The 14913-nt window shown below is 47.2% G+C and overlaps 2 protein-coding genes across 2 annotated transcripts; both read left to right on the forward strand.

Annotated features, from left to right (window-relative positions):
* Positions 1-4690: 4690 nt before the first annotated feature.
* On the forward strand, positions 4691-6303 carry LOC113027831 (cholesterol 25-hydroxylase-like protein). The gene is made up of 2 exons (XM_026177652.1): positions 4691-5457; positions 5543-6303. The coding sequence occupies exons 1-2, from the start codon at positions 5029-5031 to the stop codon at positions 5873-5875; spliced, it is 762 nt and encodes a 253-aa protein (XP_026033437.1). The 5' UTR covers positions 4691-5028; the 3' UTR covers positions 5876-6303.
* A 6640-nt stretch (positions 6304-12943) lies between these two features.
* On the forward strand, positions 12944-14510 carry LOC113027823 (cholesterol 25-hydroxylase-like protein). The gene is made up of 2 exons (XM_026177643.1): positions 12944-13661; positions 13747-14510. The coding sequence occupies exons 1-2, from the start codon at positions 13233-13235 to the stop codon at positions 14080-14082; spliced, it is 765 nt and encodes a 254-aa protein (XP_026033428.1). The 5' UTR covers positions 12944-13232; the 3' UTR covers positions 14083-14510.
* Positions 14511-14913: the final 403 nt, after the last annotated feature.

A 14913-nucleotide genomic window follows, 5' to 3' on the forward strand; every position in this document is an offset into this window, starting at 1 on the left:
TCGGGAAGCTGGTGGAGCGAGGCCAGAAAATCCCGATGTGTTTTCAGGATGACATGAAATCTGCGCGCAGCAGGAATCTGACGTCACTTCAGGAGAAACGCTGGTCCTTGGAAAGGCTGTGGAGCGCGTGGGAGACCGAGTGAGTCAGAGCCGCACAAACATGCTGTTATCATTTAATCTCTCTTTGTGCTGCTGCACTTTCTGTTTCAAGCAGCGCACACACATTCATGACTTCCTGCCCCCCGCGCTGTGATTACAGCCTGAGACCTGGAATCTGACCAAATCCTTTTCTGACTGAGTTTCTTGGTTTTTTATTTCTGTTGCATTTTATTTGAAATTCTTGCTCCACATTTCTGAGATGAAGGAAATATTTGTAGTAAGTAAGTAAAAGTTATTTATATAGCACATTTCACAGATAAAAATCACAAAGTGCTTTACAGTAAGATCAGACATGTGTGCTGTTTTTATGGAGGCGTGTGTTTGCATGAGGGGGAGGGTCTTCATCACAGTGAGGGGAGGCTAAACCAGTGTGTGTGTGTGTGTGTGTCAACATTATAGGAATGTGTGCGCGTACAGTGGTTCAGACTCACTGAGGGTGATGATGACAGGCTGTGGTTCCCCTGATGATTCCTGAGAACAGTCGTCTCTTCTCATCACGGATCCAGAAAATTCTTTACATTCAAATCTTTATATAAGAAAATAATCCATCGTGCACAGAAACTCGGTTTATAAAGACAAAAATCTCTCAAAGCTGAAAACCTGCTGCTGTTAACATCCCGCCCTCCGTGGGAGCACATGGACATATTTTTTATCTATATATTTCTTCTACTGTATATTTTTATATTTTCTTCTGTTTTTGGACATGAATGTTCCATCTGTGTGTTCATTGCTGCCTGGCTCCTTTGCTGCTGGAACAATGGGAGCTTGTCCTCTGTGGGATTACAGTTTTTTACAGCTGCTAGGACACATGTTCTAATACTTAGGTCACTTTTGCAAAACTCTTCACACAATCCTCCTAACTGACCGTCAGCTTGGCAAAGCAGTTCATTTCACATTCAAAATGCACTACAACTACCAAAACACTTCATTCAGGTCTCAAATAAACTCATTCTTCCAGAACACTAGCAAAGGTTGACAGCCGACAAACACACTTTGTCACCCACAAACAATGACCTAAAAAACACTAAAACATGTAGCATTACAGTGTTTTCTTGTGTAAAACAAGGACACATCTCTGTTTATAATTTCAATATATGTTACTGGAATGAATCAGACAATCATGCAGAATTCGTTAAAGCGACCTTCCTCAAGATGCTGCTTGAGCCAACCTATTAGAGCTCACCGTGTACACAAAGCTCCGTATCTGCAGAATACGTGGTCACAAGCAGCACTTACTGAACAACGTGGTTCATTTAGGAACCTGCAGCATCTTAACTGACAGTGACACCATTTCAAACTGACATTGAGCTTGAACCTTGTAACATCACACGCTAGCTGACGTCAGCTTGTAACGTTACGTCAATTAAAAAATAACATTAACGTGATATTATTAAAAACGTTAACAGCCTCCATGAAAACCTCGTCTCCCGCCTCAAGAAGCAAACGTCCGCGCTCAGGTGTCTTGATGTCCACCATCATTGTACTCGTCCAACACAGAAAAGCTGCGACTGGAACATGTTTGTCCTGCACCTGCTCGGGTCGCCACCAACACTCAGACTTTCAGGCTCTGAACAGAGAGCAAAGGGTGATTTAGCATCTGTGGTGACTAACGAGGAAGCTGGACACGCCTCTCCAGAAGTGGAACGCAGCCTTCACAGATGTGAAGGGAAGGCACCACGAATCATATCCCACAGCTTCACATCTGTCGGCTGCTCTCTGTTTGAGCCTGAAAGTGTTGGTATGTGACTGAACTTAAACCTACTCCGTGCCCCAAACGCTCACTAACAACCTGTTGCAAAGTTTTTCTCTGGATGAAAGTCATTTATCTGGAATACAGTGGCTTGCAAAAGTATTCGGCCCCCTTGAACTTTCCCACATTTTGTCACATTACAGCCACAAACATGAATCAATTTTGTTGGAATTCCAGGTGAAAGACCAACACAAAGTGGTGTCCACGTGAGGAGTGGACCGAAAATCAGACATGATTCCAAACATGTTTTACAAATAAATAACTGCAAAGTGGGGTGTGCGTAATTATTCAGCCCCCTGAGGCGATACTTTGCAGAACCAGCTTTTGCTGCAGTTACTGTCACAGTCCGGCGAGGGCAGACTGTATGTGTTGACAAAAGGACCCAAAACGCAGACTCCAAAAACTTTAACAAAAAACAAGCCGTTTATTGAGGCTAGCAAAAAGGTACAAACAAAAGGGCATTGGTGAAACGAAACAATAACCTAAACTGGGTGAACTAAAACTAAACATGAAAAAACCTTAAACATGGTGAACTGACATAGATTCCTGAAGTTGTGACATGGATGAGCAGACGACCTGACAAAGAACGACTGAAAGCACACGGACTAAATACACACAGGAGGATAATGGAGTGACTTATGTATGTATATGTATATATTGTACTATTCTTAGTTAGTGTATTGTCTGTCTTGTCTTAATGTTGGTTTATAATGGAGCACTGTAACAAAAAATAATTTCCCCCAGGGATCAATAAAGTATTCTGATTCTGATTCTGAATGAGGGAAGTGGGAACACATGGAGAAACAGCTGACACACATGAACATAACGACGTCACCAGGAGAGAGTAACACTAAAAACATTGAACATAGGAACACAGGACTCCTTCAAAATAAAACAGGAAATATAATGAGACGCAGACCTGACAACATAAGACACACAGACATGAAACACACGAAGGGCAAGGGAGACTTCACAGGGGTTGAAAACACAAGGGGGAGCTAATAAGCAAATGAACATAGGAAACCTACTAAGGTTAAACATACACTATAAACATCAAAAGAACTAAAACTCAAAACGCTGGGTCATAAGACCCAGGATGGTGACAGTTACAGCCGACTCGAGGGAGGAAGTCAGTTATAAAAAGCTGATCGCTGGAGAGGCGCTGCTCCTATCTGATCAGATAAGGCGTGACAGGGTGGAGGTATTTACATCTGTTAATGTAAATTATAAAAATAACTTGAGTTTCAAACTACAAACTGACCCACCCTCCACCCACTGACACCACCCACTCACTTTCAGAGGAACTGAGCAGTCATCGGGGTCGATTCTGGTTCATTCTTCAGTGGCAGTGTTAGCGAGCGTCACACTTACTGACACACAGATATGTGTGTGTGTGGTTTCTGGGAATTTAGTGTGTGTGTGTGTGTGTGTGTGTGTGTGTGTGTGTGTGTGTGTGTGTGTGTGTGTGTGTGTGTGTGTGTGTGTGTGTGTGTGCGTGGTTTCTGGGAATTTAGTGTGTGTATTCTGTGGAGCTGCTCCTTCAGCCAGGATCAACAGAAACATCAGGAGCTCTGCAGACTTCCTCCAGACTCACACAGTCGTTTGTCCCTGATGTAAACTTTACTTCAGCTGCGTCATCCTCCCACACGTGCATGCAGCGCTTTACTTTAGCCACCAGGCCCACCCACACGGATTCCCCAGGGGAACTCCGAGGAACAACTCTGTGATTAGCAGAAAACTCCACATCACCAAATTCATCCCGACTTTATTTGGGAAGCTGTGAGTTAGTAGCTGAAACTTCATTTTTCTGTTTCGTTTCACAGAGAACGTGAATTTTAACAAGCAGCAGTTAGAAACACAATTTAAACTTTTGTCATCGCAAATGTTTTGATGTTGTGGTTTATTTTTAGAGGATTCGATGTTAAGACAAATGTCGAAGAGCTGCTCTGGTAAATCTCATTCTTCTATCGTTTATGTCGTTCAGAGCGTGAATATCTCTCTGTAGGTTTAATAATTATATCTGAATAAATTGGATTTAAAGGAAAAATACAGCAAATCCCACTGCAGGTCAGCACTATGATGACATCATTAAACAAAGCTGCATTTCATATTTGTAATATTAAACGTGTGCAGTGTTATTATCTTAAATCTAATTATTTATTCCAATATGATCATCGATCGTTAACTTTTATTTTTCAAAAGGTAAAGCCAAGAGCTTCCTAATGTTTTCATAGTGAAGATTAAATATATACGATTTTTAGCTTAATAATATTACATAATAATATTTGTGATTATGAATCCAGTACTGACTCCGCCTCCTGGTCCGCTGAAGACGCAGCGTCCAGGTGAACAGAGCATGCATCAGTGTTTGGACATGTTCTTATTTTAAACATGTAAATACTTGTTTATGTTATTTATCATGAAACATCTGTAAAAACACAAAAGATGAAGTTTGTAGAAACACGCAAACTTTTATAAAGCTTTACGGCACATTTGTGATGCCTCGCGACGCTCGACTGACACGTGACGAGAAGAGACGGCGAGGAATGTGAGCCTTCATCATCAGAGGAAACAACCTGTCGTCATCATCCTCAGTGAGTCTGAACCACTGTAAGCTCACACATTCATTTCTCATAATGCTGACACACACACACGCACGAGTACACAAGTACACACATCCTGTACTTCAGCAGAGGTACAGACTCTCACGCACCACAAAGTTGAAGCACAGCTTCTTTAATGTTCACTTAGAGCCTCAGGTGTGTGAACCTGCACGGCTCAGGTGTGGCAGCGCGGGCTAACACCGCAGCTGTAGCTAAAGGCTGCTTCAGCCCGTGTAAACATCACACACGTGCTCAACCTGCCAACAATGGAAGCAGGTGAGCGGCTCTCACAGGGACAATCCTCAGTGCACAGTGAAAGAGCCTGCTGTGGAATGTGGAAGTGGGAGTGTGGGAGGGAGAGTTTTCCATTTTCCCTCCGGCAGTAGGAAACATCCCAATAAGGACGGCAGGGCGGGTTCTTGCTGCTGACGCTGTGTGGGCGGGGCCTGCTGCCTGATTAAATGGAGCAGTGGTGATGAAGGCGAGCAGAGCTCCGACTGTGAGACAAACTGAAGGATGGCGATGCTGCTGCAGCCTCTGTGGACCTTCGTGCTGGGACACGCCCCCCTCCTGCGCTCGCCCTTCTTCCCCGTGCTCTTCTCGCTCTGCGTCTACCTGTCCTTCTGCCTGCCCTTCCTGCTGCTGGACGCGCTGTCCACCAGGTGGGCGTGGGTGCTCAGGTACAAGCTGCAGCCTCAGAGCTCCGTCAGCTGGTCGTCGGTGCGGCGCTGCCTGGCTCTGACGCTCTACAACCACCTGGTCTTCATCTTCCCGCTCACCGTGCTGCACTGGTACCTGAGGCCGGTGCACCTGACCGAGGAGGCCCCGCCCCTTCCGCGCCTGCTGGCTCAGGTGCTCGTGTGCCTGCTGCTCTTTGACTTCCAGAGCTTCGCCTGGCACCTGCTGCACCACCGAGTGCCCTGGCTCTACCGCACCTTCCACAAGGTGAGTCCCCGAGGACGATGGCGGTGGTGACGATGTCACGCCTTTGTTCTTCCTCCACCTCACGCTCTCTCTCCTCCTCCTGCAGGTGCACCACACCTACACCTCCACCTCCGCCCTCACCGCCGAGTACTCGGGCACCTGGGAGACCCTCAGCCTGGGCCTGTTCGCTGCCGCCAACCCCCTCCTGCTGGGCTGCCACCCGCTCACCGAGCTCGCCTTCTTCGTGGTCAACATCTGGCTGTCGGTGGAGGATCACTGCGGCTACGACCTGCCGTGGGCCACGCACCGCCTGGTGCCGCTGGGGCTGTACGGCGGGGCGCGCCACCACGACCTTCACCACCTCAAGTCCAAGTGCAACTTTGCGCCGTACTTCACCCACTGGGACCGCCTGGCCGGGACGCTGCAGACGCAGGACTGAGCCGCCGTGATGGCGAGGAGCTGATGTAGAGACGTTTTCTATTTATTTATTTATTCCTGTTTTTATTTATTATGCCACTTCTGAGCCCACCAATCACAGCGGGCTCTCCTCGACTCGCTGCTCCTCTCTGACGTAGAGACGGAGCAGTCGGAGCCACGAGAGCGCCGTGAGCCGTCGACGGCGTGAGCACGTTAACTGATACCGGACAGATGTGCCGATGAGGCAGCTGGCTGCGAGCGCGGGACAGACGAAAGTGAAACGAGGGACAGAGATAAGCTGGCGAGGAAGACGAGGAGTCGCGCCGCCGCTGAAGGAGAAGCGCGGCGTCAGAGGGAAACTGGAAAGTTTGATTCTGAACTGGGAAGTGAAAGTTTGAGCACTGAAGACAAAATGAAGCTAAAATAAAGTTTGTGAAGAGAAACACACAAGTCTGTTTCCTGTTTGTGTCCAAAACACACACACAGAGACACACAGACACACACACACACACACACAGACGCACACACAGACACACACACACAGACACACACACACACACACACACACACACACACAGACACACACACAGACACACACACACAGACACACACACACACACACACAGATGCATACACACACACACACACACACAGACGCACACACAGACACACACACACACACACACACACACACACACACACACACAGATGCATACACACACACACACACACACACACACACACACACACACAGACGCACACACAGACACACACACAGATGCATACACACACACACACACAGACACACACACACACAAATGCATACACACACACACACACACACACACACACACACACACACACAGATGCATACACACACACACACACAGACACACACACACACACACACAGATGCATACACACACACACACAGACACACAGACACACACACACACACACAGACGCACACACAGACACACAGATGCATACACACACACACACACACACACAGACGCACACACAGACACACACACACACACACACACACACACACACAGACGCACACACAGACACACACACACAGACACACACACACACACACACACACACACACACACACAGACACACAGACGCACACACAGACACACATACACACACAGAGACACACAGATGCATACACACACACACACACACACACACACACACACACACACACACACACACACACAGACGCACACACAGACACACACACACACAGATGCATACACACACACACACACACACACACACACACACACACACACACAGAGACGCACACACACACACACACACACACACACACAGACACACACACACACAGAGACGCACACACACACACACACAGACACACAGACACACACACACACAGAGACGCACACACACACACACACAGACACACAGACACACACACACAGACACACACACACACAGACACACACACAGACACACACACAGACGCACACAGACGCACACAGACACACAGACACACACACAGACACACAGACACACACAGACACACACACAGACACACAGACACACAGACACACACAGACGCACACACACAGACACACACAGACACACACACAGACACACACACACACAGACACACACAGACGCACCCACACACACAGACACACACACAGACACACAGATACACAGACACACACACACACAGACACACACACACAGACACACACACAGACACACACAGACACACAGACACACAGACACACACACACACACACACACACACACAGATTTGTGTGTATTGTTGTGTTGATGTCCTTCAAAGTTGATGAGTGAACGAGGTGGTAAAAGTACACGTTCTGTACTCAAGTATTAATACAAATACTCCTGTTTAAAACTACTCCATTAAAGCTGAAGTACTGAGTCTGTACTCGAGTAAAATTGAAACGTTACCTGAAGAGTACTCAGAGTACAAAGAACAGCTCTGTTTGTGCAAAGCTAACTGAACCTTGTGTTCTCTGAATGTTGTAATACAATAATATCAGCACACAGGATATAGATGAATCTACTTCCTGTTGCCTGCATGTGGAGGGTGACTCTAAAGAGGAACATGAGCTCAGTCAGGGTTACACACCACCTCCTGAATCCACCGTGTGTGTGGGGGGGGAATGTGACACTGCGATGCTCCCACACCAATCAAACTCAGTCATTTCTACTGAGAGCTGCACTACGTTTCCTTGGTGTGCAGGCTGTGATCAGCTGACCTGCTGCTCTCTGTGCTTGTACACAACAGATGTGAGCAGATGTTTGATGAGTGTCCTGGCTGATGTCTCTACACTGACATTATTCTCCTGTCTCCATCTCTGAGTGAACTTAGCTCTCTGTCTCTCCTCTCCCTGTCACACACAGCAGCTGGACTTTATCTGCAACACACTGTGAGACAAACTGCACACAACAGTTTGTGTGTTTGCTGATGTTTGTAGAGCTGCCTTGCACATTTCCCCACGTCACTGCCTTTGCGCTCGCTCCTCTTCAGTCGGGCTAGCTGGATGCTGATGTACCGCAAGCGCATCTGTAACCGGAAGGTCGCCGGTTTGATCCCCAGGCTCTCTGTCCTGGTCGTTGTGTCCTTGGGCAAGACTCTTTACCTTGCTGCCTACTGGTGTTGGCCAGAGGGGCCGATGGTGCGATATGGCAGCCTGGCTTCTGTCAGTCTGCCCCAGGGCAGCTGTGGCTACAACCGTAGCTGCCTCCACCAGTGTGTGGATGTGAGAGTGAATGAATAGTGGCATTGTAAAGCGCTTTGGCTGCCTTGTAAAGTGCTATATAAATCCAATCCATTATTATTAATCCATTAACTGCAGCTTCCAGTCCTGCAGTCGTTGCAGCGTGGTGCCGAACGTGCTCACGTTCAGCCCTGAATATGGAGATTATACAGAACAGGAGGCTGTGACGAAATATTAGCTCCCCTCGAATCAAACCAAGTTTTGAAGTAAAATGTTCCTAAAAAATAAATATTCAAGTAAAGTACAGATGCCTGAAAATTCTACTTAAGTAGAGAAACACAGTATTTGTACTGCGTTACCTCCTGCCTGTGCAGAGTGAGCATGCTCAGTCCACAGCGACGCGTCCTTCAGTTCGACACGTTCTCAGGTGCGTGTCACACCCATGCCTATGCTACAAATCACTTTATCAGGTACAGCTTGCTGGGACCGGGCTGACCCACGTTTTTCTTCGGGTCTGCTGCTTGGTGGCTGAGATTCAGCTCGGTGCTGGGAAACAAATCGCTGTGTGAGAAACGCTTTCTCTGTCGTGTCCCAACAAGTCAGCAGTTTGTGAAACCCTCAGATCAACAACCATGTTCAGTCATCTTTCTTCCCGATTATGATGCAAACCCACAGAAGTGGTTTCACAGCCAGTGAACGTGGATCAGATCTGCTGTCCAAGTTTTAAAACGGGGATGAAAACTTTGAATTGATCAGAGTTGAAGTGATTTGAGTGAAAAGTTTTAATGGCTTTAGTGCTGAAACACGTTTGAACTGTTCTGAAAGCTGCAGTGTGCTGAGAATGAGATAAAGAGATGTGATAAACATGTGTTCGGGAGTCGGGAAGCTGGTGGAGCGAGGCCAGAAAATCCCGATGTGTGTTTCAGGATGACATGAAATCTGCGCGCAGCAGGAATCTGACGTCACTTCAGGAGAAACGCTGGTCCTTGGAAAGGCTGTGGAGCGCGTGGGAGACCGAGTGAGTCAGAGCCGCACAAACATGCTGTTATCATTTAATCTCCTCTTTGTGCTGCTGCACTTTCTGTTTCAAGCAGCGCACACACATTCATAGACTTCCTGCCCCCCCGCGCTGTGATTACAGCCTGAGACCTGGAATCTGACCAAATCCTTTTCTGACTGAGTTTCTTGGTTTTTTATTTCTGTTGCATTTTATTTGAAATTCTTGCTCCACATTTCTGAGATGAAGGAAATATTTGTAGTAAGTAAGTAAAAGTTATTTATATAGCACATTTCACAGATAAAAATCACAAAGTGCTTTACAGTAAGATCAGACATGTGTGCTGTTTTTATGGAGGCGTGTGTTTGCATGAGGGGGAGGGTCTTCATCACAGTGAGGGGAGGCTAAACCAGTGTGTGTGTGTGTGTGTGTCAACATTATAAGGAATGTGTGCGCGTACAGTGGTTCAGACTCACTGAGGGTGATGATGACAGGCTGTGGTTCCCCTGATGATTCCTGAGAACAGTCGTCTCTTCTCATCACGGATCCAGAAAATTCTTTTACATTCAAATCTTTAATATAAGAAAATAATCCATCGTGCACAGAAACTCGGTTTATAAGACAAAAATCTCTCAAAGCTGAAAACCTGCTGCTGTTAACATCCCAGCCCTCCGTGGGAGCACATGGACATATATTTTTATCTATATATTTCTTCTACATGTATATTTTTATATTTTCTTCTGTTTTTGGACATGAATGTTCCATCTGTGTGTTCATTGCTGCCTGGCTCCTTTGCTGCTGGAACAATGGGAGCTTGTCCTCTGTGGGATTACAGTTTTTTACAGCTGCTAGGACACATGTCTCAATACTTAGGTCACTTTTGCAAAACTCTTCACACAATTCCTCCTAACTGACCGTCAGCTTGGCAAAGCAGTTCATTTCACATTCAAAATGCACTACAACTACCAAAACACTTCATTCAGGTCTCAAATAAACTCATTCTTCCAGAACACTAGCAAAGGTTGACAGCCGACAAACACACTTTGTCACCCACAAAACAATGACCTAAAAAACACTAACAACATGTAGCATTACAGTGTTTTCTTGTGTAAAACAAGGACACATCTCTGTTTATAATTTCAATATATGTTACTGGAATGAATCAGACATCATGCAGAATTCGTTAATATTTGTTTATGTATTTTTATTTTTTGCACTAAGTAATCCCAAAATACAAGAATTTGTATACACACCATCCACTGATACACATACAATAGTAATGCTAATCTACTCGGTCTTCTCCATTTGGCCACAGGTTCTCATCCACATCACATCTTATGTCATCTAGGGCAACACACCTAGGAAAGAATCTTCTGGCTGCCAGAATTGAAGGAGTTGAAAAATTGAAGGAGTAACATCTGTGCAGATGTTCATCTACAATGAGAATCAGCTGTGGCTGGTTAAACTGCATTTTTAGATTTAAAATATGTTTCACTAAAATATTGCTGTTGGATTTTGCTCTTTTTAAGTTTTGCATTGTGTTATTGTTTTGGCCATAAGTTTAACAGTTTTGAAAACAGTATGTAAGCACATGCAAAATGTCCTGTACATACAAAGATTTTTGGCAGTTGTTGTGTCTGAGTGAGAAGATAATTCATGAAATTTGAGAGATGTAGTCATTGAATGCATTTTGTGCCAAAACAATGATAACTGGTCCTCAGTTTAGCCCACATAGACTTCTGTTGTGCTCACTGTGTGAGGAGTTTTGCAAACGTGACCTAAGTATTGAGACATGTGTCCTAGCGTCTGTAAAAAACTGTAACAGAGGCTACGTCACCTCATCTAATGATGTGATCACAGAGCTGAACTGCAGCATTGCTACAGTTTGCTTTGCTGTATTTGTCCTCTGAATCCACTTTATGACTTCAGATGTAATTTCACTTATTAAAACAAAGAAATATTTAAGCTGAGCAACGTACATGACAGAAGGATGAGATTCAGTGTCAGTGCCACCTCTCAGACATTTAGCACACGCTTATTTCCTTCATTTATTGTGATGACAAAACAAATAGTTGTGTTTCAAACAGCTGGTTATAAAATCGGACGTTCTCGGTGTCAGGTGGCTTTTGATGAACACAACAGAAGGAAAATGAAGGAGCTGTCTTCGCTTTTTGCTGGAGTGTGCGTCAGAGTGTGTTAACCACAGTCGCTGCCACCTCCCCGGTGTTCACAAATAAACATAATAGCTGCGTTTTGTCGTCACTCGGTTCACGCTAAAACCGCTCTGCTCTTTCTTGTTTCTGGCTGTTTCGTTCCCAAAAGGCTGAAAAGTCCACGCTGTGCGTTTGAAGCGTCCCACACTCTGTAATGTCCTCGCCAGCGTTTCCGCCATAAACCACTTCCTGCTCAGAACGAAGATCTGACCTCCCAACACCATAATTAGTCTTATTTCAGTTACAGAAACTTTCAGTACGTATCTGTGAAACACTAATAACTGTTACTGTTACATTTGTGACTGCATGTGATTTAAGTTTATTCACAGCTTTACATTTAACATGTTCAGGTTTTGTCATTTTACTGATGTTTCTTGTAAATAGAGCAGATATTTCGCCACGGCGCGGCGCCCTGCAGCAGGACGGCTGCGTTACATCATCGTTACTTCCTGATGTTTCAGTGAAATGAAACTGAAATGTTTTATTGTGATTCTGGAAAAGTAAAGTTCGAAATGTTTCATCAATAAACTCAGTTTTTTATCACAATGAAGAAGGAACGCCTCCTTAATGAAGATGTTATTATTTATTATTATTTATTGCGATCAGATATAGAAAAGACTGAGAACAGCAGAAGAACCTGTGTGGCTCAAACTGGCACGATGTTTAAATCCCATCAGCTCCTGAGTCGACAGTTTGTGCAGTCAACAAATGAAGAGCCGACATCCTTACACGGACCGGAACCACCTACCGCCATTTCTCCGGTTTCTGATGCCTCGCGACGCTCGACTGACACGTGACGAGAAGAGACGGCGAGGAATGTGAGCCTTCATCATCAGAGGAAACAACCTGTCGTCATCATCCTCAGTGAGTCTGAACCACTGTAAGCTCACACATTCATTTCTCATAATGCTGACACACACACACACACACACACACACACACACACACACACACACACACACACACACACACACACGAGTACACAAGTACACACATCCTGTACTTCAGCAGAGGTACAGACTCTCACGCACCACAAAGTTGAAGCACAGCTTCTTTAATGTTCACTTAGAGCCTCAGGTGTGTGAACCTGCACGGCTCAGGTGTGGCAGCGCGGGCTAACACCGCAGCTGTAGCTAAAGGTTGCTTCAGCCCGTGTAAACATCACACACGTGCTCAACCTGCCAACAATGGAAGCAGGTGAGCGGCTCTCACAGGGACAATCCTCAGTGCACAGTGAAAGAGCCTGCTGTGGAATGTGGAAGTGGGAGTGTGGGAGGGAGAGTTTTCCATTTTCCCTCCGGCAGTAGGAAACATCCCAATAAGGACGGCAGGGCGGGTTCTTGCTGCTGACGCTGTGTGGGCGGGGCCTGCTGCCTGATTAAATGGAGCAGTGGTGATGAAGGCGAGCAGAGCTCCGACTGTGAGACAAACTGAAGGATGGCGATGCTGCTGCAGCCTCTGTGGACCTTCGTGCTGGGACACGCCCCCCTCCTGCGCTCGCCCTTCTTCCCCGTGCTCTTCTCGCTCTGCGTCTACCTGTCCTTCTGCCTGCCCTTCCTGCTGCTGGACGCGCTGTCCACCAGGTGGGCGTGGGTGCTCAGGTACAAGCTGCAGCCTCAGAGCTCCGTCAGCTGGTCGTCGGTGCGGCGCTGCCTGGCTCTGACGCTCTACAACCACCTGGTCTTCATCTTCCCGCTCACCGTGCTGCACTGGTACCTGAGGCCGGTGCACCTGACCGAGGAGGCCCCGCCCCTTCCGCGCCTGCTGGCTCAGGTGCTCGTGTGCCTGCTGCTCTTTGACTTCCAGAGCTTCGCCTGGCACCTGCTGCACCACCGAGTGCCCTGGCTCTACCGCACCTTCCACAAGGTGAGTCCCCGAGGACGATGGCGGTGGTGACGATGTCACGCCTTTGTTCTTCCTCCACCTCACGCTCTCTCTCCTCCTCCTGCAGGTGCACCACACCTACACCTCCACCTCCGCCCTCACCGCCGAGTACTCGGGCACCTGGGAGACCCTCAGCCTGGGCCTGTTCGCTGCCGCCAACCCCCTCCTGCTGGGTGGCTGCCACCCGCTCACCGAGCTCGCCTTCTTCGTGGTCAACATCTGGCTGTCGGTGGAGGATCACTGCGGCTACGACCTGCCGTGGGCCACGCACCGCCTGGTGCCGCTGGGGCTGTACGGCGGGGCGCGCCACCACGACCTTCACCACCTCAAGTCCAAGTGCAACTTTGCGCCGTACTTCACCCACTGGGACCGCCTGGCCGGGACGCTGCAGACGCAGGACTGAGCCGCCGTGATGGCGAGGAGCTGATGTAGAGACGTTTTCTATTTATTTATTTATTCCTGTTTTTATTTATTATGCCACTTCTGAGCCCACCAATCACAGCGGGCTCTCCTCGACTCGCTGCTCCTCTCTGACGTAGAGACGGAGCAGTCGGAGCCACGAGAGCGCCGTGAGCCGTCGACGGCGTGAGCACGTTAACTGATACCGGACAGATGTGCCGATGAGGCAGCTGGCTGCGAGCGCGGGACAGACGAAAGTGAAACGAGGGACAGAGATAAGCTGGCGAGGAAGACGAGGAGTCGCGCCGCCGCTGAAGGAGAAGCGCGGCGTCAGAGGGAAACTGGAAAGTTTGATTCTGAACTGGGAAGTGAAAGTTTGAGCACTGAAGACAAAATGAAGCTAAAATAAAGTTTGTGAAGAGAAACACACAAGTCTGTTTCCTGTTTGTGTCCAAAACACACACACAGAGACACACACACACACACACACACACACACAGACACACGCAGACACACACACAGACACACACACACACACACACACACACACACACACACACACACACACACACACACACACACACACACACCTGTGTGTCTGTGAGCTTCAGCAGGAGACAGATCGTTGGTGGAGACGATCTCTGAACGTCACGATTCAAACAGCATCTGTGAACATTCAGCAGGAATAAAGTTTATTGTTAATAATCACAATTATTCAGCACGTCGTCTGCAGAGACGTCGTCATGTTGTTTAAGTAAAAATGGAGGCAGAGCCTTCAGTTTTTAGGCCCCATCTCATCTTAATGACCTTATAGTACCATACCACCCCATTAGAG

This window comes from Astatotilapia calliptera, chromosome 8 (assembly GCF_900246225.1).
Source record: "Astatotilapia calliptera chromosome 8, fAstCal1.2, whole genome shotgun sequence".
In the NCBI taxonomy this organism is placed as follows: Eukaryota; Metazoa; Chordata; class Actinopteri; order Cichliformes; family Cichlidae; genus Astatotilapia; species Astatotilapia calliptera.

Coding starts and splice junctions, on each gene's coding strand:
- LOC113027831 (XM_026177652.1), top strand. CDS start 5,029: ATGGCGATGCTGCTGCAGCCTCTGTGGACCTTCGTGCTGGGACACGCC. Junction 5,458..5,542: donor TCTACCGCACCTTCCACAAG/GTGAGTCCCCGA, acceptor CTCCTCCTGCAG/GTGCACCACACCTACACCTC.
- LOC113027823 (XM_026177643.1), top strand. CDS start 13,233: ATGGCGATGCTGCTGCAGCCTCTGTGGACCTTCGTGCTGGGACACGCC. Junction 13,662..13,746: donor TCTACCGCACCTTCCACAAG/GTGAGTCCCCGA, acceptor CTCCTCCTGCAG/GTGCACCACACCTACACCTC.